General features: G+C 45.3%; 1 protein-coding gene, 2 non-coding genes and 1 pseudogene across 21 annotated transcripts; all 4 read right to left on the minus strand.

The window, feature by feature from the left end:
• Positions 1-794: 794 nt before the first annotated feature.
• LOC149123461 (small ribosomal subunit protein eS12 pseudogene) lies at positions 795-1,412 on the minus strand (annotated as a pseudogene).
• Positions 1,413-2,473: 1,061 nt separating this feature from the next.
• KANSL2 (KAT8 regulatory NSL complex subunit 2) lies at positions 2,474-25,092 on the minus strand. Of its 19 annotated transcripts, none has more exons than XR_016216702.1 (11): positions 25,054-25,092; positions 24,278-24,536; positions 23,348-23,526; positions 22,826-22,940; positions 18,599-18,762; positions 17,868-18,034; positions 16,039-16,135; positions 13,015-13,105; positions 9,683-9,834; positions 4,061-4,180; positions 2,474-3,188 (listed from the first exon to the last, which is right to left on the minus strand). XR_016216702.1 is itself a non-coding variant. In XM_070052185.2 (10 exons), the coding sequence occupies exons 2-10, from the start codon at positions 24,526-24,528 to the stop codon at positions 3,057-3,059; spliced, it is 1,377 nt and encodes a 458-aa protein (XP_069908286.1). In that variant the 5' UTR covers positions 24,529-24,536; positions 25,054-25,092; the 3' UTR covers positions 2,474-3,056. The 19 variants fall into 19 exon arrangements, 12 of the variants coding, with proteins under 12 accessions (XP_069908286.1, XP_002711238.1, XP_089164388.1 ...); XR_016216700.1 differs by having other exon boundaries at positions 9,581-9,834; XR_016216703.1 differs by having other exon boundaries at positions 9,683-10,461.
• On the minus strand, positions 3,404-3,539 carry LOC127491231 (small nucleolar RNA SNORA2/SNORA34 family). The gene has a single exon (XR_007919820.1). It is a non-coding gene; the product is annotated as a small nucleolar RNA SNORA2/SNORA34 family (small nucleolar RNA).
• LOC127491230 (small nucleolar RNA SNORA2/SNORA34 family) lies at positions 15,808-15,944 on the minus strand. Its single transcript, XR_007919819.1, has one exon. It is a non-coding gene; the product is annotated as a small nucleolar RNA SNORA2/SNORA34 family (small nucleolar RNA).
• Positions 25,093-26,458: the final 1,366 nt, after the last annotated feature.

Consider the following 26,458-nt stretch of genomic DNA (forward strand, 5'->3'; position numbering starts at 1 on the left):
CTGAAGTCCATGTTACCCAGTGCTTGTCTTCCCTGTGCTGACGTAACCTTTAGAAAATGTTTGCTGTGGGTAATCTCCACTCGCCAGCGTCTGCAAGAATTTTTGCAGTACTGAGTACAGGTTCCCCGGCCTCCAGCCCTCAGAAAATGTTCATGGCCTGTTACTTGATTTAATCATTTAGAGCATTTTGTTAGAACTTAAGCAATTCTTCTTGAAGGAGCACTCAAGTTCTTAACACATAGTGGTATTAATGTTTGTCTCAGGGCCAGCGCTGTGGCTCACTTGGTTAATCCTCCGCCTGCGGTGCCGGCATCCCATATGGGCGCCGGTTCTAGTCCCAGTTATTCCTCTTCCAGTCCAGCTCTCTGCTGTGGCCCGGGAAGGCAGTGCAGGATGGCCCAAGTGCTTGGGTCCCTGCACCCACATGGGAGACCAGAAGGAAGCACCTGGCTCCTGGCTTCGGATCAGTGTAGTACCAGCCGTGGTAGCCACTGGGGGATGAACCAACAGAAGGAAGACTTTTATCTCTGTCAAATAAATTAAAAAAAAAAATGTTTGTTTCTGGATGACATTGTATTGCAGCAGGTTAAGCCACCCACCTGCAATGTCAGCATCTTATATTGGCACCAGTTCAAGTCCCAGCTGCTTCACTTTCAATCCAGCTCCCTGCTAATGCACCTGGGAAACCAGTGGAAGACGGCCCAAGTACTTGACCCTCCACCACACTCAGATGAGAGTTCCAGGCTCCTGGCTTCCAGTGGCCCTGTCCTTTCAAATAAATAACCAAACCACAAAACTGGAGCAGCAGGAACGACACACTGATCGCTATCACTCGAAGACCTATCAGAGGCAACCTCCCCAGGAATTCATCTGATGACCTTCCAAGAGTTACATTTTTGTGTGTGAGCCAAGTTTTCATTTGTTCATTTCTTGTATTTGAAGTTTTCTTCAAGGAGATCCTTGGCCTGAGATTCTTCACCGTAATCCCTAACCACTACACAACTGCAACTGACCACCTTACGGGGTCCCCCCTCTTGGTCAATCTCAGAGCCCTACCCATTCACCAAGTGTCTTGTCATCAACCTTAATGAGGTTGACCTGGGGTTCAGCACAGAGCCTCCCCCTGTAACGGCTCACCATAGTTAGACACAAGCATGCAAAGACAGGCTTGGTGCGTGTCTGAGGCTTTGGTGGCTCACGAATTCCACGTGCGAGGCCACTGTGGATGAGGGTGGCCTTCAGCACCTCTTGTAAAGCAGTATCAATGTCCATTTCATAGAATCTTTCAGCTTCCTGGTTATAGTGCACTGCAGAAATAAGAATTTGTAGCACAGCTACCTTAACCTTAACTGCTATTTTAACTCTAAGATGAAGCAGCAAAATATCTTGACAGTTCAGGCCCTATCTCAGTAACCTAGCAGCAGGCCCAATTTCTATGGATATCATACGTATATTCCTAAGTCCTGAAGAATTCTGAGGGGCACATTTTTTTTTTTTTTTTTTTTTTTTTTTTTTTTTTTTTTGACAGGCAGAGTGGACAGTGAGAGAGAGAGACAGAGAGAAAGGTCTTCCTTTTGCCGTTGGTTCACCCTCCAATGGCCGCCGCTGCAGCCGGCGCACCGCGCTGATCCTGGCAGGAGCCAGGAGCCAGGTGCTTTTCCTGGTCTCCCATGGGGTGCAGGGCCCAAGCACCTGGGCCATCCTCCACTGCACTCCCTGGCCATAGCAGAGAGCTGGCCTGGAAGAGGGGCGACCGGGACAGAATCCGGCGCCCCAACCGGGACTAGAACCCGGTGTGCCGGCGCCGCAAGGTGGAGGATTAGCCTATTGAGCCACGGCGCCGGCTTACATTTTGCACAAACTTAAAGCACCACTTGGGACGCCTGCATCCCACACCACAGTGCCCAGGTTTCTGTCCCAGTTCTGCTTCAGTTCTGGCTTCCTGCTAGTTGCTCAACTCATGAGGTAGCAGATGATGGTTCAAGTCCTGGGGTCCCTACAGCTCTCATGGGAGACCTGGGCTGAGTTCTGGGTTCCTGGCATCAGCCTAACCCAGCCCTGGCTATGTGGGGCATTTAGGGAGTAAATCAGCAGGTACAAGTATCTGCCTCTGCCTTTCACAGAAAGTGAATATATTTATAATGCATAATTTAAGAAATAAAAATTTTTGACATACAACCAGGCATCAATTCTGAGAGGGAAACAAAGGGTACGGAACACACACTAGAGGGTGAACAGGAGGCTAAGTGGGACTGGTTAGCTTGAGTAAAGACGCCCCATACCTCTTCATTTATTATTTCTTCCAGGTGTTTACCTTATCCTCAAAACCAAAACAACAACTATTGAATTTACTTACTTCTTAGGCTGGGCCTGTATCTAATTTTCCCTTTCCCATCAGAGACAGCTCTCTAAAACCAAGGGGAAAAAAAAAAAGACACTCTCAAATACAAACAAAATATGCATTCAGGTCAGGTGACTGTTTTACATTTTCGTAACATTTAATAGAAACTATATACAATAAAGTTTTACTATATCTTACATAAGATAAATGACCACAGAAATTGACATAGGTTAGGAACAGATGGATAGTTAGGGAGAGCCCAGACCCGTGAGCCGTTTCCTCGGAGGAGGAGGTGTCAGATGGCCCAATTCAGCTGAAGAGGAAGGGCTACAATCCCCTTGGCCTCAGAGACAGCCAGGCATTGGGGCCACCAGTACTTCAAGGGCACCATCCATAAACAGTCCCCACCTGCGTGGATTCCTGACTGTGACTTGAGAAACCCCATTACAGACATGCATTCACTCCCAGAAGCTTTGACAAGGGATCCTCTTACTCCTTGCTCTTCCTTGCCCAGGGTGGGAAGAGCCCCACAACTCTGACAATACTATTCCACTCTCCCCAGATCTGGTTTCATGTCTGACTGCAGGACTTAGTAACCCAGAAGAAAACCAAGGTAGTCTGGATTGCCATATATAGTGAGAGATGATCAGAGACATTTTTCTGAAGAAAGGGAAATTAAAATCCACCAAAGTCAAATGGTTTTCAAAGCAAACTGTCAACTGATGGACGTAGGTTCTGGCTTCCCATTTGCAGTAGCCAAGCCACTCTGAGGCAACTGTGCAGAGGCTTTCTCAGGATTTTGAGATCCCTGGGATCTGCACCCTTCTCCAGCCATCTGCATCTGGCCCTGTTAAAACAAAGAAAGGCACTGTGGTTAGAAATTCATTAGTTCATTATGAAACATGAGCCTGACGTATCAAGGCCCATTTACAGCAGTAAGAACAAGACAATAGAAATAAAGCAACTCTGCGCAGTTCTCCGGTTCTTAGCTATGCCTGTCCCTTAAAGCCAGTTACTACTTACAGCATTCCTGAGGCTCTCCCACTGGGAGACAGAGCTATGGTTTGTTTCTTCTGAATCAAACAGCCATTCTCTGCCAAGGTTCCAGAGCAGCCAGCAGACACAGAAAGACCATACTTTAGGCCTCTGCTTGAAACCAACAGCCAGAGAGTAACTGCTGGTCTTCAGTCAGGGCCACTGGTACCCCACCCACAGCTCAGAGAGAGAAGCCAAATCATTCTATAGTCGGAACAGGCTCAGAGCTCAATTCCCTTAAATGGCACGATTTACCTAGATCCACTGTCTCAACTTCTTTCTGTTCAGTTAATACATAATGAATTTATTATTATTGTGAAGTAATCAAATTTTATCCTTCAATTCTAACTTCAAATACACTGACAATGAATAGGTAAAACTCTTTGGGTCTGTACTTATTTGGACTCAACCTTTTACTTCAATTCCTACTCTGGAATGAGGATTGGAGGCACCAGGTACTCTAAGGGCCCATCTGCAGGATTAGAGCAACAGGACACTCAGCAGCAGAAACAGGCTTTTTTTCAAGTACCTGCCTCCCATGGAAATTCACTGAGTGAAAGCCACCTTTCCAGGGCATCTTTATGGTCTACTTGTGATGACACCCACTTCCTGCCAGCCAGCACGGAGCCCTCTGCCTAACTCAGTCTCTACATGAGGGAAACTTGGCTGGGACTGTTCACTTGCCAAGATATCCGCTGGGCCTCCAGCCATTTCTTTGATTGAGTGATCTTCAAGGGCGAGTGAAGGATCAAAAAGCAGAGGTGACGGAGGGCACTGCATACCATCACCCACAACATCCAAGTCCTAGGGAAGAGAGAGAAGCTCATGAGCAACCAGAGGGAACCAAGAAGCCAATGCTGGCACATTCTGCAGCAAACTTCACAGCAACTCCACGGTCTCACCAACTCTCGCCAACTGTCAAGCAAAAGAGAATTTTACCAGAATGTCCAACAAACAAGATCCAAAATCACTGAGAACTTTTTCTTGCTGCCAAGTATAAAAGCAAAACCATTACAGTGACTTAAAAACAGCAAATCCCTGGGGAAATTCATAGTGACAAAGTAGAACAGTGTTTGCCAGGGACTGGTGGACAGGAGACAGAATTATTATTCAATCGGTATAGTTTTTCTGTTTGGGTTGATGGAAAAGTTCTAGAAAAGGAAGAGTGGTGATGGTTGCAGACATCGAAATTGTACACTTCAAAATGGTTAGAACAGGGGCCAGCAGTGTGGTGTAACGGGTAAAGATACAAGCTGCAGCACCAGCATCCCATATGGGCACCAGTTCAAGTCTCGGATGCTCCATTTCCAATCCAGCTTTCTGCTAATGCACCTGGGAAAGCAATGGAAGATGGCCCAAGTCCCTGGGGTCCTGCACCCACATGGGAGACCCAGATGAAGCTCCTGGTTCCTGGCTTTGAATGGGCCCAGGTCCAGTAATTGCAGCCATTTCAGGAGTGAACCAGCAAATGGAAGACACCCCTACCACCCACCCCTACTTTCTCTCTGCCTCTGTGTCTCTGTAACTTTCAAATAAAATATATATATATATATATATTTTTTTTTTTTTTTAAAAAGGTTTAAACAGTTAAAGCAGTGTTATATATTTACCACAAAAAAGTTTTTTAAGAAAGCATATTCCCGGCCAGCACCACAGCTCAATCAGCTAATCCTCCACCTGTGGCGCCGGCACACTGGGTTCTAGTCCCGGTCAGGGCGCCAGATTCTGTCCTGGTCGCTCCTCTTTCTGTCCTGCTCTCTGCTGTGGCCCAGAAGTACAGTGGAGGATGGCCCAGGTGCTTGGGCCCTGCACCCGCATGGGAGACCAGGATAAGCACCAGGCTCCTGGCTTCGGATCAGCACAGTGCGCCAGCTGCAGCACACCTGCCACAGCGGCCATTGGGGGGTGAACCAACGGAAAAGGAAGACCTTTCTGTCTCTCTCACTGTCCACTCTGCCTGTCAAAAAAAAAAAAAAAGAAAAGAAAAGAAAAGAAAAGAAAGCATATTCCCTCTGAACTGAACTACAGCCTACATCTAAGTTTACTAGTTGTGAATCTACCATGGACCAGCATGAACATAAATTAAACACTGCTTAAAACATTAGGCACGGCAAGATTGTCTGAGTAACACCCAAATAGCCAAAAGGAGACATGCCTGGGGAAGGAAGGCGTGCAGATCAAAAACTCAAGTTCCTCTGAATGGCCAACATGATTTTGGTTAAGTCCTTATCCCCTCAGAAAAGTCAGAAACCAGCTGGGACTCCTACCCACCAGGTAACTGAGAAAACATTCCTATCTAACAAGCGGGCAGAAAAATGCTGAGGCACACACCCCGACCCAAGTGCTATGCTATAAAATTGGGAAGGGAACCCCAAAACCCAGTTACTCCCTGTGAAGGGAACCAATTCTAAGGTTCCCCATGACTCACTGGGAGCTCAAGGATTAGACACAAGGCCTCTGTACCACAGAAATGGCAGAACACCTGCAGGAAACACCCAGGACTTCACCCCCAGAAGCAACTCCAAAAAAGCAAAGACCCAGGTTTCCTTGCTCACAACTTGCACCCCAACTTTATAACTTCCTCTGGGAGCAGAGGGATCTGGCATATATTTCTCTCTTCAGAGTACAGGAAGAACCATTTCCAGAGGCTTCATCCCCCCCACCCCCCCAGGAACAGTGAAGAGGCTTAAAAAGCACAGCCGTCCTCACTTACCAGCCACCTCCATTCCTGTCCCAGCTGCTCCACTTCCTATCCAGCTCTCTGCTATGGCCTGGGAAAGCAGTACAAGATGGCCCAAGTCCCTGGGCCCCCGCATCCGCGTGGGAGACCTGGAGGAAGCTGCTGGTTCCTGGCTTTGGATTGGAGCAGCCAAATGGGGAGTGAACCAGAAGATGGAAGACCTCTCTCTGCCTCTCAAATAAATAAATACATCTTTTAAAAAAAAAATCACTTATTTACTTAAAGTCAGAATTAGAGAGAAAGAGAGAGATCTTCCTTTCACTGGTTCACTCCTCAGATGTCCACAACTGCCTGGGCTGGGCCAGACTGAAGTCAGGAGCCAGGAGCTTCTTCTCAGTCTCCTACATGGATGGCAGGGGCTCAAAAATTTAGACCATCTACGCTGCTTTTCCCAGGCCACCAGCAGGGAATTGGATCAGAAGTGAAGAAGCTAGGCACAAACCAGCACCCATATGAGGTGCCAATGCCGCAGGCTTTACCTACTACCACAAAGCTGGCCCCATGTTTTGTTCTTATCCCAAAAATGACCCAAAAAGAGCCAGTAAAAGCTCAAAGTAATGGAATTAAGGAATTATGTTGTTATATTTGCCAGTCATTCTTGGATCAAAGGATAGAAAACAGCAAATATCCAGAATGAAAAGCCATATTTTTAGTATTTTTACCTAGAACTGTTCCCTGGTCTTCCCACAAGTAAAAACTTGCAGAACAGAGAGTACTTAAATTTGCTTGATAGGCCGGCGCCGTGGCTCAATAGGCTAATCCTCTGCCTTGCAGCGCCGGCACACCGGGTTCTAGTCCCGGTCGGGGCGCCGGATTCTGTCCCGGTTGCCCCTCTTCCAGGCCAGCTCTCTGCTATGGCCAGGGAGTGCAGTGGAGGATGGCCCAGGTGCTTGGGCCATGCACCCCATGGGAGACCAGGAAAAGCACCTGGCTCCTGGCTCCTGCCATCGGATCAGCGCGGTGCGCCGGCTGCAGCGGCGGCCATTGGAGGGTGAACCAACGGCAAAGGAAGACCTTTCTCTGTCTCTCTCTCTCACTGTCCACTCTGCCTGTCAAAAAAAAAAAAAAAAATTTGCTTGATGATATCTAGATAATTCAAAAAATTATTTTTCTAACAAGATTTATAACAAGTATATCCCGAATTTATGAGTACAAAAATTACCATAAACTGGATTTGTTTTAACATTTTCAGAATTATCCTCAAAGATTAAAACTGTGCTTTTTAATGACCAATGTGGCTTATCAAAAAGTACATTCAAGGCCGGCGCCGCGGCTCACTAGGCTAATCCTCCGCCTTGCGGCGCCGGCACACCGGGTTCTAGTCCCGGTCGGGGCGCCGGATTCTGTCCCGGTTGCCCCTCTTCCAGGCCAGCCCTCTGCTGTGGCCAGGGAGTGCAGTGGAGGATGGCCCAGGTGCTTGGGCCCTGCACCCCATGGGAGACCAGGAAAAGCACCTGGCTCCTGGCTCCTGCCATCGGATCAGCGCGGTGCGCCGGCTGCAGCGCGCCGGCCGCGGCGGCCATTGGAGGGTGAACCAACGGCAAAAGGAAGACCTTTCTCTCTGTCTCTCTCTCACACTGTCCACTCTGCCTGTCAAAAAAAAAAAAAAAAAAAAAAAAAAAAAGTACATTCATATGAACATACAGATGACCAATTACAAATAGATGATTGTCATTTTTAAACTTATAACAAAACTCCACTTAAAAACTCACTGGATTCTCAAAAATAAGGTTACTTCTCATACATTCATGCTGCAAAAAAGGTTAACTAACTTGATGGCATGTTTTTACAGTAAGATTCCTTATTGTCAGGAAACTGCACACAGAAATATCTCACATTCCTAGCTCTCCTTAAACATCCTCTAAAGAATAAACATGTCAGCCACTGAACACAACAGTCATACTTCTTAAAATCTGGATTCTCAAAGATTGGAGAAAGAAAACATCATTTAAAACTACAATGGCAAAAGTACAAAACTGTTTACATATAGCAGGTGGTTAAAAACTGGTGAAACAGGAAAAGTAAAAAGGTCAAAAAAGAAATGGCTCTAGAAATTATCAGAAAGGCAGCTAACTAGTATGTGTATATAAAGACTACAAAACATGCGAGTTTCCACACATACATTAGTATTTGAAGAAAATCGCTATTTTAACACTTAAAATCACTAACTTGGGCTATACACTTACTCTCTTCAATATAACCTCACTGGAAGTTTGGGAAGCACTGGAATATGTCACCTCAAAGGTCCTTTCTACTTCTCAAACTTGGTCAATCTATGAAAGAAACTTTTTCTGTTTAATTATTTGAGACAGAGAGGGCTCTAATCCTCTGGTGCACTCCCCAAATGCCTGCAACAGCAATGACTGGGCCACATCAAAGCTGATAGTCAGAAACTTAATCCACATTTCCCACATGGATACCAGGGACCCAACTACTTGAACACCTCCCAAGGGTCTCCATTAGCAGGAAGCTGGAGTCAGAAGGTGGAGTCAAGACACAAACCCAGGTACTCTGATATGGGATGCAGGCATTTTAACCAATATCATAACCTAATGTTGCTCACTCCCCAAATGGTGTCAATAGCCTGGCCAAAGTCAGGAGCCAAGAACTCCATCCGAGTCTCACATGTGCTTGGCAGGGACTCAAAGTTTCTGAGCCATCATCTGCTGCTTCCACACATATCTCAGCTCCACTGTCAACTCCAGCTTTCGCTAGTACACAGTCTAGGAGGCAGCATACGGTGGCTCAAGAATGTGGGTCCCTGCACATGCAAAGCTCAAATGGAGTTCTGAGCTCCTGGCTACAGCCTAACTCAGCCTGGAGAGACTTGGACTGAGTCCCCAGCTTCCAGCTCCAGCTCAGCCCAGTCCCAGCTGGCGTGGGCATCTGGGGAAGTAATCAGCAGACTGGGGGAAGGGGTGCTCTCTCTACCCCTCAAATAATTTAAATGTTAATTAATTCAGCCACAAAAAAAAAAAAATGAATGATATACTGACACACACATGGATAAGCCTTAAAATAATGCTAAGTCAAAGAAGCTGGACAAAGACCATATTTATACACCGCCCAGAATAGGCAGGCTTACACATGAAAGGCAACCAGTGTGCTGACAGGGTACAGGGGAGGAGAAATGAGGAGCGACTGCTAATAGGCTTTGGCTTTCTTTTGGGGGTGATGGTTGCGTAGCTTTATGAACATACTTTAGAACACTGACTCATATGCTTTCAAAGAGCAGACTTTATGGCATCTGATTATATCTCCAAAAAGGTAAGAAAACAAGCAAGAAAAAGTCAGAAGAAAAAGGATAGGACAGAACTCTCAAAATGAGCACGTTAACATACAAATATAACCACACATCTTATCACTTCAACTCTCCTGACCACAAAAAAAACCACCTTACTCTCACCACCAATAAATAAGGCCTTGTCTCCAGGGCCAAGCAGAGCAGAGCTTCTCTAACTTACATCACTGAACTCCAGAGGTAAACTCTCAGTGGGCTGAAGCTCAGAAGCACTCAAGTACAGATCCGTGGGGCCGGCTTCCAGATCGTCTGGCACAGACAGTACCTGCTCGGGCTTATACATCTGAGGAGGCAACTGGAAGTGCAGTGGGCAGCAGGGATCCTCAGAGAGGCTTACAGGAACCGGCTTGTTGCAGGGAACCTCTTCAGATCCCTGGCAGCATTTGAAGAGAACCTGATTCGTATCCTGACAGATATCTGGAGAAACGGTCAAGGGAAATAAAACAGGATCTATGAGAGGTACAAAGTAAGACAGAGTTGTCTACCCCTGTAAAACTCAAGGTCTAGACTACAGTAAATAATTTCAAATACATCTGATACAGAAAACCAAATGCAACTGATAATTTTCAGTTACTTCTCAAAACACAACTGTCATTTACTAGCACTTAATTCTCAATCAGTCCTCAATCTCATTAAATCAAGGACATCATACCTGTTCTCTCTTAGGAGAATGTTAGGTAGGGCTAATCAAACAGCACTAGTGCTCCTAGGAAAGTTAAGAGCTATTCAAAAGAATGACATTGTGGCAAATGTAAATAGCTTACATAAATCAACAGAAGATGGCCCAAGTGCTTGGGTCCCTACCACCCATGTGGAAGACCAGTATGGAGATACTGGCTTCAGACTTCAGCCTGGCCGGGTCCTGGCCATTGTAGCCATTTGGGGAGAAAATCAATCTCTCACTCTCTCTGCAACTCTGCCTTTCAAATAAATAGATAAATCTTCAAGAAAAAACAAAAGGAAAAGGATAAATATGCTTATAAGGGCCATAGTACTCCAGAACATTCAGTTAAGAATAGTTATATTTCCAAGATGGCAAAGAAGCTGTTAAGATGAATCAAAATTGAGATAATTGAAGTTCAAGTTACTCTACAAATATTTCATGCAAATGTTAACATTTCCCAAAAGCTTACTACATAGCTATTTTCCCTAGCTTACTAAATGGTATTTTACTTAAACTTGAAATTATCTTTAACTACAAAACACAATTTTCCACAAACTGATTATATAAGGATTGCAGAATTATAAATTTCTTCAAAAAAATTTTAAGGTAATGTTGCTCCTGAATATTTATTTGAAAGGCAGAGTGAGACAGAAAGATGTCTTCCGTCCACTAGTTCATTTCTAAATGACTGCAACAGCCAGAGCTGGGCCAAGCCGAAGCCAAGAATCAGGAACTCAATCCAGGTTTCCCACGTGAGTTGTAGGAACTCCAAAGGTACTTCAGCCATCACTCACAGCTTTCCAAGCACTTTAGCAGGGAGCTGAATCATAGCAGACTCAAATTGGCACTCCAATATAAGATGCAAGCAACAGCAGGTTTGCGCCAAGGTCTGCCCCTTTAAAATCACTTTTACAAATAAAAAATCAGGGCTGGCGCTGTGGTGTAGCAGGTAAAGCCACCACCTGCAGTGCCAGCATTCCATATAAGAGCCGGTTCGTCCCAGCTGCTCCACTTCCGATCCAGCTCGCTGCTATGCCCTGGGAAACCAGTAGTAGAAGATGGCCCAAGTCCTTGGGCCCCTGCACCCACGTGGAAGGCCTGGAGGAAACTCCTAGCTCCTGGCTTCGGATCAGCGCAGCTCCGGCCGTTGCAGCCAATTGGAGAAAAAACCAGCGGATCGAAGACCAGACCTCTCTCTCTGCCTCTCCTTCTCTGTGTAACTCAGTTAAGAATAAATAAATAAATCTTTCAAATAAATTAAAATAAATATCTTTCAAATAAATAATCTTTCAAATAAATAAATAAATATTTAAAAAGAATAAAAATTAAAAATCTAGTGTAATTCTAACTTTTAGACCAAATAAACCTACTTAGGGCCAGCACTGTAGCACAGTGGGTTAAGCTGCCACCTACAATGCTGGCACCTCATTATGGGTACTGGTTCAAGTACTGGCTGCTCTACTTCCAATCCAGCTCCCTGCTAATGTGCCTGGGAAATCAGCCAAAGATGGTCTAAGTCCTTGAGCCCCTTGAACCCACATGGGGACCTGGATAGAGCTCAAGGTGCCTGGCTTCAGTCAGCTGTTGCAGGCATTTGGGAAGTGAACAGGCAGATGAAAGACCTCTCTCTCCTTTCGTCCCTCTCTTAACTCTGCCTTTCAAATAAACAAATCTTTCTGGGGGGGAAAAAAAAGCCTTCTTGAACAAAGCTATTTCTTTCAATCCATACTTAAAAATAACTAGCCACTAAAGCAGGATTGCACAGTGTGCCACACTGACACTGGACACCAGGAAATGCTGTGTTGCATGCAGGCTGTTGGCAGCGTCCTTTTCTCTGTTCACCACATTGAATAGCCCCTACTCAAATTAGGACAGCCAAAACTTTGTCCACAATTGCCAAATGGCAGGCAACATAGCCCGAAGTAGACAATCACTATGCTGAAGGAACAGCAGACAGTCCAAAGTATTTATTCCTTAAACATTTGAACCTAAGAGCTGGCATGGTTGCACAGGGGGTTAAGCCACCGTCTGCAACACCATATCCCAAATGAGTTTGCCAATTCGAGTCCCAACTGCTCCATTTCCAATCCAGCTCCCTGCTAACGGGCCTGGGAAAGCAGCAGAGGATGGCCCAGGTACTTGGGCCCTGGCTACCCATGTGGGAGACACAGATGGAAGTTCCAGGCTCCTGGCTTTGGCCTGGCCCAGCCCTGGCCATTGTGGGGAGTGAACCAGCAGATGGAAGGTCTCTGTCACTTCCTCTAACTTTGCCTTTTAAGTAAATACATAAATCTTTTTTAAAAAAATACATATGAATCTATTAGGAACAGAGTTGTGCTCTACAGGCTGAAGAAAACTTAAGCATTATCTAATATATTAAGAAGCCTAGTTTTATATAAATAATTATTAGTATTTAAAATGCCAATCCACTGAATTCAATGTTTCAATCCAGGGGCCAGTGCTGTGGCATAGCAGGTAAAGCCACTGCCTACAGTGACTGCATTCTATATGGCTGCTGGTTTGAGTCCCAGCTGCCCTACTTCTGATCCAGCTCTCTGCTATGGCCTAGGAAAGCAGAAGAGGATGGCCCAAGTCCTTGGGCCTCCGCACTCACATAGGAGACCCAGAAGAAGCTCCTGGTTCCTGCCTTCAAATCGGCCTAGCTCCAGCTGTTACAGCCATTTGGGCAGTAATACAGCAAACATCAGAGCTCTCTCTGCCTCTGCCTCTCTGTAACTCTGCCTTTCAAATATTTTTAGAAATCTTTTAAAAAATGTTTTAATCTGAACTTTTTTCATAGGACTTAAAGGACTCACAAAAATCTCTTATTTAACACCACAATGGCCTGGAAAAACCCTTTCCCCATCTTCCTCCACCTCTTTTCCTTTCAGAAGGGGACAACAGAGACAAAAGGAAGGGAATGGTTGACCTACAACTAAGAGTCTGGGTCCTTCACTTTCAGTCCAGTGCTGTCTCCATTAGACCAGAATATATACAGGTCACCAATGGCAGTCGAGTCTTTCTCTGGGATAAGGACTTAAGGAAGGGTAAGTGACTTAGGCAACCATGGAGTGGAAAAGAAAAGAGCATAAAAGGAAAAACACTCCCCTTCTCTTTTCAAATTTCATTTCCAACTTTGCTTTTTAAAATATTTACAACCTATTTGAGCATAGTACTTTAAGAAACATTTAAAATTATACTTAAAATCTGTAGACTGTGTTTTTTCCTTTATAAAATTCAAGCCACCTTAAAAAAGAAAACCCAAGAAGTATTTAAAATACAACAAAAATAGGGTATTCACAACCCCATCATGTAAAAATAGTCACACTCATGTTACATTCCTTCCCAGTATTTCATTCCATGTAGTTAGCAAAACCTATTCCCAGGGCTGGAGCTGTAATGTAAGTGGCTAAAGCCACCAACCACAATGCTGGGAGCCCATATCGACGCCGGTTCATTACAATTTCCATCCAGCTCCCTGCTAAAGGCCTTAAAGCCCCAAAGGATGCCCCAAGTGTTTGGGGCTCTGCAACCAATGAGGGAGACCTGAATGAAGCTCCTAGCTCCTGGCTTTGGCCTGGCCCAGTACTTGGCTGTTGCTGCCATTTGGAGAGTAAACCACAGGATGGAAGATCTCTGTGTGTATGTGTATGTGTGTGTGTGTGTGTGTGCGTATGTGTCTTTCTCTTTCAAATAAATAAAATTTTTAAAAAATCTACTTTACAAAATCCCTATCCTATTTTTGTCACTGTAATTTTTCTGCTATTAAATTTTATAAAATATGCCCCACATTATGCGGTGCCATGATTTACTTCCTATTCCCATCTCTAAAAGTGTTAAGGCTGTCACTAGTTGGAAAAATTATTTTATGTAAAAATATTGATCTACAAACAACCATCATCTTAAATTTCCAGCGGCGAAATTACCCTATTGAATGATGTACTTTCAAACTGCTTTCCAAATAGTTTGCATCAATTTATATTCCCACTGGCAGTCTTACCCACCTTTGAAATTCACTCATTAAAAATTAAACTTGGCGGCATGTGTTTGGCCTAGTCAAGATGCCTACATCCCTTATCAGCACAACTGAGCCAAGAGTCCCAGCTTCCAGCTGAAATGCCCCCTGGGAGGCAATAATGGTGGCTCAGGTAGTTGAGCCCCAGCCACCCACATGGGAAGCCTGGATTGATTTCCCAGTTCCCAGCTGTGGCCTCAAAACTGTCCATTTTTGGCATCTGGGGAGTGAACCAGCAGAAGGAAGCTCTCTGGTTTTTTTAAATATATACTTATTTATTTGAAAGGCAGATTTGCAGAGAAACAGGGACAGAGAGACAGCTTCCATCTGCTGGTTCACTCCCCAAATGACCGCAATGCCCAGGCTGAGCCAGCCCAAAGAGCCAAAAATTCCAAGTCTTTGTGGGTACCAGGAGCCAAACACTTGAGCCATCTAGCACTACTTTCTTAGGCACATTAGCAAGGAGCTAGATCAGAAGTGGACTCAGCCGGCGCCACGGTTCACCAGGCTAATCCTCTGCCTGCGGCACCAGCGCTCCGGGCTCTAGTCCCGGTTGGGGCACCAGATTCTGTCCCAGTTGCTCCTCTTCCAGTCCAGCTCTTTGCTGTGGCCCAGGAAGGCAGTGGAGGATGGCCCAAGTGCTTGGGCCCTGAACCCGGATGGGAGACGAGGAGGAAGCACCTGGCTCCTGGCTTCGTAGCGGCCATTTGGGGGCTGAACCAACAGAAGGAAGACCTTTCTCTCTGTCTCTCTCTCTTACTAACTCTGCCTGACAAGAAAAAAAAATGTAAATGTTCAACAAAATTTTTTTTTAATTTTTAACACCTAAAATATAAAATACTTGGTATCTCGTTAGACAAATGATTTCTGGTAAAAGTTATGCCTCTCTAACAAAAGTCATCTATTTAACTACTAATAATGCTTTTACTATGCAAAAATTCTTAATAAATATCCACAATAAAGATGTACTTTCGGGGCCGGCCGTGGCTCACATGGCTAATCCTCCGCCTGCAGCGCCAACATCCCATATGGGCACCGGGTTCTAGTCCCGGTTGCTCCTCTTCCAGTCCAGCTCTCTGCTGTGGCCCAAGCAGTGGAGGATGGCCCAAGTGCTTGGGCCCTTGCACCCACATGGGAGACCAGGAAGAAGCACCTGGCTCCTGGCTTCGGATTGGTGCAGCGCCGGCCGTGGCGGCCATTTGGGGAGTGAACCAACAGAAGGAAGACCTTTCTGTCTGTCTCTCTCATTGTCTGTAACTCTACCTGTCTAATAATAAAAAAAAAGACTATTTTAAAAAAATATGTATTTTCACAATAAACAATTCAAAAAGTTTTGCAGCCCAATGATAAATACAGTTCTAGAGTAGAATCAAGAGATGTTATGGGCAGTTCAAAGGCAAGTTAAATTTACGAAGAAAAAACAGCATCTTATTTTTTGAACCATTGTTACTAATTTGAATGAAGTTTAAAATACATAAGAGTCTTGATCATACAAATTTATAATAATGGAAGTTCACAATGCAATATCAACATCATCATTTTGTTTTGGGTAGAAAACCCACCATTCACATTTTTTTGCTAATCATAATTTTACAGCATTATAATCTGATGAACAAGTTAAATCAAGAATCCAAAGATAAATACAAATATTTTAGAATCCCAGTACAACGACTAAAAATAAATATTAGCCCACATCTATCACCAACAACTCCATTGTTTCTTCCCAATGAATTGACCATTACATTTCAGAAGTTCTGAAATGGTCAACAGACCATAGAAAGACATTTCTTTAGGCTCCTGCTTGAAACCAACAGCTTCAGCACACTGCTGGTCTTGATTCAGGGCCAAAGTAAACAAGGAGCTTCAATTAAACAAGCCAGCAGATTCCCACTAGCTCTCAGTCTAGCAAGCAAATCACAGCCTGAACACAGTAAAAGGATACGAGTAAGGCAGTGTCTGGTCATAGGAAGAGACTGATTGGAACAGCGAACATCATCCACAAAGGCCAAACACCTCTGACTAGAACGAGTGGTATGCGCCTAAAATGGAAAAATTAGATAAACTCTTCAAAGAACATACAACCAATTATGATGAAAAGAATTATAAAGTACATCTTCACAGGGTAGAAAATTCAACATCTAATAAATGAATACACCAATATTACACATAAGAAAAAATGCAGAGGGTGGGCATTTGACATAGCAATTAAGACACCTTTTGCGTTTCCCACACCCCACACTGCAGTGCCCAGGTTTGTATCCCCCACTCTGCTTCCAATTCCAGCTTTCTGCTAATCTGCACCCTGGGAGGTAGCAGGTGATGGCTTAAGTGTTTAGGTCCCCCAAGCCCACATGGGAGATTCAGAAAGAGGTTTGGGCTCTTGGCTTCGGCCTTACCCAGCCCAGGCTGTTCAAACCATTTGGAGAGTGAACACCAGCAGATGGGAGATATCTGTCTTGCAAATAAAATCAAAAATAAAATTTTTTTAAAAAATAACAAATTCAAGAATGATCACGGGCCAGCGCCGCAGCTCACTAGGCTAATCCTCTGCCTGCGATGCCAGCATCCCAGGTTCTAGTCCCAGTTGGGGCGCCGGATTCTGTCCCGGTTGCTCCTCTTCCAGTCTAGCTCTCTGCTGTGGCCTGGGAAGGCAGTGGAGGATGGCCCAAGTGCTTGGGCCCTGCACCCGCATGGGAGACCAGGAGGAAGCACCTGGCTCCTGGTTTCAGATTGGTGCAGCACACCAGCTGTAGCGGCCATTTGGGGCTGAACCAACAGAAGGAAGACCTTTCTCTCTGTCTCTCTCTGTCTATAACTCTCTCTCTCTCTCACTGTGTAACTCTGCCTGGCAAAAAGAAAAAAAAAATGATCATGGGCCCAGCACTGTAGCACATCTACCCGCTGTAGCACAGTGGGTAAAACTGCCCCATTCAGTGCCAGCATCCCATATGAGCACCAGTTTGAGTCCCAGCTGCTCCACTTCCAATTCAGCTCCCTGCTAATGCACCTGGGAAAGCAGAAGATGGCTCAAGTCCTTGGGCCCCTGCACCCACATGGGAGACCTGGAAGAAGCTCCTGGCTCTTGACTTTGGACTGGCTCAGCTCCGGCCATTGCAGCTATTTGGGGAGTGAACGAATGGATGGAAGACCTGTCTTCTCTTTCTCTAACTCTGGTTTTCAAATAAGTAAATAAATCTTAAAAAAAAAAAAATCACTTCTTATAAACCTAACTTCCTTACATTCAACTGCTTCTGTTCTATTTTCCCACTCTTTATAACAAGATTGTCAAGCAAGTTAGGCTTAACCTATGCTTACTTCTGAACTGAAGATTAGAGATCTATCCCAAATAATAAATCTGCAGATAAGTTAAGCTATTATGTGATCACAGGAGTAGTCAGAAGGGGACTAAGATTGGAACCCATGTCTCCTGACATCTTGGTTAGGTGCCTTCATTACAATCTAAGTCTAGTGAGTGAGATTACAGAGCCAGGATTGGATATAGTATTTTGACAACACTCCAAACTTCATAAATAAAGGGGCTATATATATACCTTAAAGCAGGAATATGGAATACTTGGCCGCTAAATAGCACCCACTAAATCATTTGGTCTGGCCTTGTCAAGGCAACTATATGTGGGACTCAAAATTGAGTAAACCTACAGCAGACTTAATTTTTAACTGGATAATTTTGGATGGCCCACAAATGACGTTATAAATACCAAAATGGCCCTTGACAGAAAAAAAGGTTCCCCCACCCCTACGTAAAATCACCTGTTGAGCGGCCCCATCTGTGGCTAGCATTCTGCGTTCCTTCAGCTGCCTGTGTAGTAACGCTTCGACTCCATAGCGCTGGCGATACCGCCGCAGACATTTTAATCGTTTCAAATTCTCACGTTCTTTGGCCAAAAGTCCCTCTGGGCCAGTCAGGAGACTACCACCTGGGAAGTCCCAAGAGTCAAGATGTTATTTGCCAAGCAATCCACAAAGGATATGTCTGCTAATCAACAAGAAAAGAGGAAAATCTTGGGACCAGTGCTGTGGCACTGCTATCTGCAGTCCATATGGGCACCAGCATGAGTGCCAGCTGTTCCACTTCTGATCCAGCTCGCTGCTGATGTGCCTGGGAAAGTAGCAGAGGATGAAGCAAGTGCTTGGGCCCCTGCACCCATGTGGGAGACCAGGAAGAAGCTCCTGGCTCCTGGTTTTGGCTTGACCCAGCCCTGGTCATTGCAGCCATCTGGGGAGTCAAACAGCAGACAAAAGATCTTTCTCCCTCTCTCTGTAATCTTTCAAACAATAAATAAATCTCTTTAAAAAAAAAAAAAGAGAGAGAGAGAGAAAGAGAGAGAGAGAGAGAGAGAGAGAGAGAGAAATGGCTATAAGATAAGCAATCCCAAAAGCAAATTCTCCCCCACTGCAGGTACTAAGACAGAAATAAATCTAATTACTACCAAATCCAAATGCTGAATCCACAACATCTGTGGTACTGGCATAAGACTTGCCTAGGGCTTCATGTTCCACTTTGCGGTTATGTAAGTACCGGCGCTTCTTCTCCTTCAGCAGATGCTGAAGTCGTTTAAACTGGTCGATGTACAAAGACTGCAAACGAATCAGCTTCTCGCGCATAATCAGGGCCACTTCTTCAGCTGTGTAGACACCAGCATGTCTGGAATAAAACAGAGATTCCAGCAAAGCATAAGAAAACATTGTAATAAAAACCTAAGCTTAGGAGCCAGCATTATAGCACATCAGGTTAAGCTGCTGCTTGTAACCCCAGCATTCTGTATCAGAGTACCAAGTCAAATCCCAACTGCTCAGCTCCCAACCCAGCACCTTACTATTGTGCATGGGGGCTGAGAATGGCCCAAATATTTGGCCCTGCCACTCACATGGGAGTTCATGCCTCCTGGTGTTCATCTGGCCCAGCCCTGGTTGTTACAGCCATTTGGGGGAGTGAACCAGTGGATAGAAGATCTCCTACCCACTTCTCTTTCAAAAAATAAATAAATAAATAAATCTTTAGAAATAATCAAAAAAGTGAAGGCGTGAATCCATGGTTGCAGTGCTTTAACCATTTAAAATAGAATAATCTCTAACAAGTCAGGACATCTTAAAGTGTAGACTGAACGTCTACATACGCATCAGTATACTTTAATTAAAGTATAAAAGATACCAATAACAAATGATTGGAACTTCTGATTTTTCAGAAAGCCTATCAGACAGGGCCGGCGCTGTAGCATAATAGGTTAAACCTCTGCCCGCAGCACCATCAATCCATATGGGTGCCAGTTCGAGTCCCAGCTGCTCCACTTCCAATCCAGCTCTCTGCTGTGGCCTGGGAAAGCAGAAGATGGCCCAAGTGCTTAGGCCCCTGCAGCCTCATGGGAGACACAGAAGAAGCTCCTGGCTCCGGACTGACTCAGCTCCAGCCATCACAGCCATTTGGGGAGTGAACCAGCAGATGGAAGACCTTTCTCCCTGTCTCTCCCGGCCTCTCCCTCTCTCTGTAGCTCTACCTCTCAAATAAATAAAATCTTTAAAAAAAAAAAAAAAAAGCATATAAGATACTTGAGCTATCACAGACCCCTAACCAACAATCAAAATGGCCTACAAACTACTCAGCAGTTTCTTGACAGTATCCCAAGTCAATCCTTAATAGCCAAATCCACAAAGGTCCATATCAACTTTAAACTTTGCTGCCAATTATAAACAGAACTTCAAAGCATGCCAGTAACTGATGCATTGAAAACTATGTCCTATTTCTGATTTTTAAACCTCAAAATTAAAAGATTAACTTCAAATTTTAAAGGTCTTAGGTTAACCAAGTCTTATCAGGCCATTACACTAACAGAAAACTTAAGTTCAATATACACCATACCTTAATACTAAGTTTCATATTTTCAGAGAAAACATTTCCTTTATTCAAAATTTGGTAATACAAAAAAATCACATACCTAATTAATTTTAAGTTAAAAAATTATGTTCTCTTAAAAAATAGCTGTTAAGTCACCAGAATACACAAAGCAAAATTAACTTTAGGACTGAAATCAAGTTTCTGCCAAAATAATTTTTATAAACGGGAGGGGGCCGGTGTTGTGGTACAGCAAATTAAGACTACTTACAATGCTGGCACTCCATACTGGAGTGCCAGTTCAAGTTTGAGTCCCAGCTGCTCTGCTTCCAATCTAGCTCCCTGCCAATGCACCGGGGAGAGCAGTGGAAGACAACCCAAGTACTTGGGCCTCTTCTACCCAACATGGGAGATGAGAACTAGATGGAGATCCAGGTTCCTGGCTTTAGCCTGGGCCAGCCCCAGCCATTTCAGCCATTTGGGGAGTGAACCAGTGGATGTAAAACCTGTTTGTTCCTCTAACTGTGCCTTTCATATAAACAAAATCTGTACAAAAGGGGGCAGGGGGGGCGGCACAGTGGCATAGCAGGTAAAGCCGCCGTCTGTAGCGCCGTCATCTCACATGGGCACCGGTTTGAGTCCCGGCTGCTCCACCTCTGATCCAGCTCTCTGCTATGGCCTGGGAAAGCAGTGGAAGATGGTCCAAGTCCTTGGGCCCCTGCACCTGCGTGGGAGACCCAGAAGAAGCTCCCGGCCTCAGATCGGTGCAGCTCCAGCCGTTGTGGCCATCTGGGGAGTGAACCAGCAGATGCCAAGACCTCTTTTTCTCTCTCTGCCTCTGCCTCTCTGTAACTCTGCCTTTCAAATAAATAAATCTTTTTTAAAATGTCCAAGGAAGAAAGGAATCAAGAACACATAAAGAAAATAAAAAGTACTTCATTAAATGAACACACTACTAATAAGCTAATAATGTCAACATATTAATTTATAACATTTAACAACTCGATGTACATCCCAAAATTGCATGTATTTAGTGGATCAAATTCTTTTTGGACAACCTCACTAGGAAAATTAAGCAGAGTCTATATAATTTAGTTGCCTAACAGTTAAGAATATTTGGAGCTTTATTTTCCCTTTTGAGTGTCTTTCTTCTTTGAGACTGCTATCAATTACCTTAGTCCTTTTGGCATTTTTACTTCTCATAAAATTGACTGATATTCTGGATTATACAGCAGTCTCTTGTGAATTAATGTATAAGAATGTGTCCCCTAGAGACTAAACCACTCTCCTGACAAAATCAAATTTCTGGACCTTCAAAGCTTAGTTTATTTACTGCATCAAAGGTCAGGCATTTTCTGACTGCACAGAGCACACACATCTGTAAAGCAAGTCTGGCCGCCCAGAATAACAACGGGGGCAAAAACATGTTCTATCTAATTACTACTGTGAAAGAATCCTGCTAGGAAACATTCTCTTTCAAACAACTTAGATGGACTTTCTAAACTAGTACTTCCTGAATAGCTGACTACCCTAAGATTACTCAACAGAAATGAAAGAAATCATTCTACTCAGAAAATGTCACCAGGGGCAACACTGTGACGCAGCAAGTTAAGCCACCACTTAAAATGCCATCATCCCGTATCACAGTGCCAGGATAAGTTCTAGCTACTTCCCATCCAGCTCCCTGCTAATGGCCTGGGAGGGCAGCAGAAGATGGCCCAAGTGCTTGGGCCTTGGCCACTCACATGGGAGACCCAGATGGAGTTTCTGAGCTCCTGACTGTTGCAGTCATCTCTCTCTTGACCTGCCTGCCAAATAAATACATATTTTTTAAACAGGAAAGAAAATGGGGCTGCTGCTGCAGTATAGCAGGTTAAGCCTCTGCCTGCAATGCCAGCATTCAATCTGGGTGCTGGTTCAAGACCCAGCTGCTTCACTTTCCATCCAGCTCCCTGCTAATGCACTTGGGAAAGCAGCAGAAGATGGCCCCAGTGCTTGGGTTCCTGCACCCACATGCAAGACCCAGAAGAAGCTCCTGGCTTCCGTCTAGCCCAGCCCCTGTCATTGAGGCCATTTAGGGAATGAATCAGCAGATGGAAAATTGTGCTTCTCTCTCTTTCTCTCCCTCTCTGCCTTTCAAATAATATCTTAAAAAAAAAAAAAAAAAAAGAAAAAGAAAAAATGTAAGCTGGGTCAGGGGTTTGGCACAGCGGTTAAGACGGCCACATCCCATATTAGAGTGCCTGGGTTCAATTCCTGGCTTCACTGTGTCCAGCTTCCCCTGAGAGGCAGCAGGTGACAGCTTAAGTATTACTTGGGTCCCTGCCATCCTCCTGGGACTCCCAGATCAAGTTCCTGGCTCCCAGCTTCAGTCTGGCCCAGCCTCAGCTGTTGCAAACATTTGGGGATTAAGCCAGGCAGGGAGATCTCAGTCTCTTTGTCTTCCAAATAAAATTTTTTAAAAATCCATAAACACAGAGTTTTACAAAATAAGTAGTTATTACTCCAGTAGAATCACCTCATTATTCCTGAGGTTTAGGCCAAAAATCTGTTCACACCCATCTTCTCTTCTCTAATCCACACTAAGAATTTCTCAACCCACCACCCACTCTCATGAAATTTCCTCTTTTCTCCCCTCTTTTCTTATGTACAGAATCTAGTGTTCAAATTTTTTTCTAAATTACAAGACTTCTAAAAATGAATTTCATCCTGCCTTGAAGCAAGATGGTGATGAACCACGATATGCGAAGCTATCACTGCTCACAACAGCCATCTTGCCCCCCTCCTAAGGTTATTAATGAATTAACAGCATGCAGCACTACATTCCACATACTAACTAGATAAAACATTCAAAAGCTTTTGTGGAGTTACAACTTACTTTAGGGGATCTTCTTGATCACTGTCTATGCTATCAGCTTCACTGTCAGGGTCACCTCTCCATGTCTGATCCACAGTAATGGGTTCCTGCTCCCCATCACTCCAGCTGTCTTCATCTGAGGCAAGGGAGGGAGAGCAGCCATAAGACTTCCCACCTCTGTAACTCCACCACACAAAACTAGGTTACTTAACATATCAACTCAATACACAGGCACTGGCAAATAAAAACACAAGTATAGAGTGCTGATAAGATTATTTACAACTCAAGAGGTCCAAAAAAGTCAACTTAAAAAATTATTATTCTTTCCTGAAATAACCTAGCAAAGTGCTGAGCATAAAAACAGCAATGAAGGAAGAGTCACCAGCTCAGGAAAACAAACCAAAAGCAACACTATTTCAGATTTGAAAGAGTTGGTGAACATAGCAATCCTGGAATTCTCACCAGATTCCCAATAAATTAACAATACTGCCAGCACATTCAAGGCACTACCTTCCCTTTTCCACTACAGGGAAAGGCCCTTACCCAGGATGCGGCTGGCTTCACTGCGGCTACTTTCTGGAGTCTGGGAGCCCAGCTCCGACTTGGCATATGAGCTCAGCTGGCACAGGAGTGTTTCACCCACAGGCCCTGGGTTGGTCTTCTTCATCTGAGCATGAAGCGCCAGGGCATTCCTGCGGGCATGTTCCGCACAGAAGGACACCCTAAGGAGACAAAATACCAGTATTTCACCATAGTCCTTGATCCTCAAAGCATTTTTAAGCAATTCAAAGGACTATTTTATTCACTTCAAAAAGCCAATGAGTCAGAGGAATTTAACTGGCCCGAGATCAACTTAATTGTATTAAAGGAAAATGCAGATAACATAACCCAGCATTCCAACCAGCAAACAAAACATTCCAACTATAAAAATGTTGACATCATCTAGAAACAAATCAAAGAGATTCACTTTTCATCTTTCAATACTGGTTCCGGAAGGCACATTTTAATGCCAATCCACTGCAGGTTAATAAGATGTAACACACAGTTTTAAATTAGAGAATATATACAAATGAACAACCCCAGTTATATTTTTGCAGGGACGCCTCTGAAGTCATGAAGCCTCTTCCAGATTATACACACACACACACACAATTCGGCATATTATTTAACAAAGTTCACAGACACACCAAAGAGCCATACACCCCAAAGTAACAGTAATTTTCAGCATCCCTTCATTTTCAAGAAAAGGGGAAAGACTCCCTTCATTTTCAAGATAGATTGAAAGTAATTTCAATAGACTGAAAGATCCAAATTGAACTAAGTGATTCCAGTGTGTTTCCGGTTTTCACGATTTTAGTAATTTTCCAAGGATATATGCATAAGCCCGGTTTCACAAGGGCGTGACCGAAAACTCCACAGCTATGCAGAAGCCAACATCCCAGCACATTCCCTAAGAGGCACAAGTCTGCATACCCATCCTTCTTCTCTGGTTTCGGGGCAGCATTGGGACATCTTTTCCCATTCTTGGTCGAGATGTAACTGCACTGCTTGAAGGGCGCATTCTTGTCTTCAAGGATGTGCTTAATGCAAAATTCCTGCCCTTCCAGACGAGGCTGAGAGCACGGACGATGAGTGAACGAGCAAGACAGGGGCTCCTGAGACCTGGGCACCGGGGTGATCCTACCCCGACTGGTTGGCAAGACGTGAATCCGAATCCTATTCATACCAAAACCTGTAGGGTCACGCACAAGATCCAAGAGCCCTCAGCGCTCCTGAAAACTCCTGCCGCCGCCGCCCCCCTACATCCGGACGGACCACGTGCAGTCACTCCGCCTCGCCGGCCTCGCTCCCAGACTCCGGCCGCCCTCCCTCGGGCCTCCCGGGCACTTGCACACTTACCTCCCCGCCGAGTTCTCCCTCCAAGCCCGGCCCGCACCGCGCTGAACGCCTGTCCACGGCTCGCACGGCGGCAGCACGAGGCGAGCTCCGCAGGTTCGCGCCCGCCCCGCCTCCCCTGCGCACCGCCTTTGTCCAGGCCCGCCTCACAGCTCCCGCCCGGCCCCAGCGCCCATACAAGCGCCATTTTGTCCTAAGACCCTGGGCACCGGAGAACCAGGCTCCTGGGAGCCTACAAGAAAGGGGAAGGGTACAGACGCTGATACAGACGGGGCACCATGTCTGGGCCCACAGAAGGGGGTCTGCAGCAGCCCTCCGACGGGCACGAAGACCCAACAGCGCCGCCATCTTACCTCCACTGCCGCACTCTCCGGAGGAGCTCACCCTTCTCTGGCCGCGCCAGCCGCTCCTACCTCGGCCCGGCTCCTTTCCTGGCTCCCAACCGTTGATTGGCTACTGCTCCGCTGTAGCCGTGTCGCCATTGGCCGAGGCTCACTACCTATCAAGCCTGGAGGGGGCGGAGCGCTGAGAAAACGCGCGCTTCAGATGGCTGAGATGAACTGTCCGTCAGCAGCACCGCCCCAGGAGAGTTGCCCTGCGGCTGGCTGCAGCGTCCGCTGGCCGCGACTGTGGATTTTCTTTAAGACATGGGCCGGCCCCTGTGCTTGTGGTCTTAGGCTGCCGCTCCCTCAGCTTCCTTACACGGCGGGTGTAAAATCGGACAGAAGGACTCTTAGTATTTATATATGACAGAACTAGCTTTCTTTTATGAGTTCAGTACACGTACACGATGAACCTGAGGAAATTCAAGTATAAATTCATTTTCCAAAGCAGCCCTAAGGAGCAGAGGACCCAGGAGCACAATGGGCTATCTGAACCCAGCTATCCTGCGTTTTACTGCCTCTCACATGGTGGTGTGGAGCACTGGACCGAGAATAAGGAAACAGGAGTTTGGGGTTAAGCCTTGCTTCTCCTAAACTGTGCCCTGATAGCCTACACACCTTCCACAGGCACATGTTAAGTAATTCAGGTGTTATAGAAATGACACAACACCTGCTTCCCGCACACATGCTCGCTCTCTCCAGATCTTTCTTCCTCACCCAGTCTCCTGATCTCTCTCTCTCTCCACCGTATCAGACTTCCCCCATCAATAAACCCTTTCCCTTAACTCTGGTGTTTGGTGTGTTTTGTGGCGGCCCTACATCAACCTTTAAGGATTTTTATTAAAAACATCACATGTATCTCCATAACTCTTGTAGAAATGACCCAATACTGGAGGCCAATGCTGTGGCACAGCATCCCATTTGGCGCTGGTCCAGCTCCCTGCCAATGCACCCCGGGAAGGCAGGAGTAGATGGCCCAAGTGCATGGGTCCCTGCCACCCACATGGGAGACCCAGATGGAGCTCAGGTTCCTGGTTTAAGGCTGGCTCAGCCCTGGTCATTATGGCCATTTGGGGAGCAAACCAGCAGGTGGAAGCACACTCGCACTTTCTCTCCCCTCAACTCTTTAAAATACATCCTTTTTTTTAAAAAAAAAAAAAATCAGTTTCGAGACAAGGAATGATTAAAACCAAATTGAGGAGTTGTGGTGAAATTGGATGGTGCTGTTTCCAGAGAGCAAGGCAGTCCTAGAAGGTGGCCTTTTCCTGAAATTCACACAACAAAGATTGTATTGAGCACCTAAGTGCCAGGCACTAGGGATACAGGGAAAACAACAAAACTTTTTTTAATCCTGCACTCTTGAACATTCTAGAAC

Source organism: Oryctolagus cuniculus, chromosome 11 (assembly GCF_051225735.1).
Source record: "Oryctolagus cuniculus isolate XC-2025 breed Fujian yellow rabbit chromosome 11, ASM5122573v1, whole genome shotgun sequence".
Lineage (NCBI taxonomy): Eukaryota > Metazoa > Chordata > Mammalia > Lagomorpha > Leporidae > Oryctolagus > Oryctolagus cuniculus.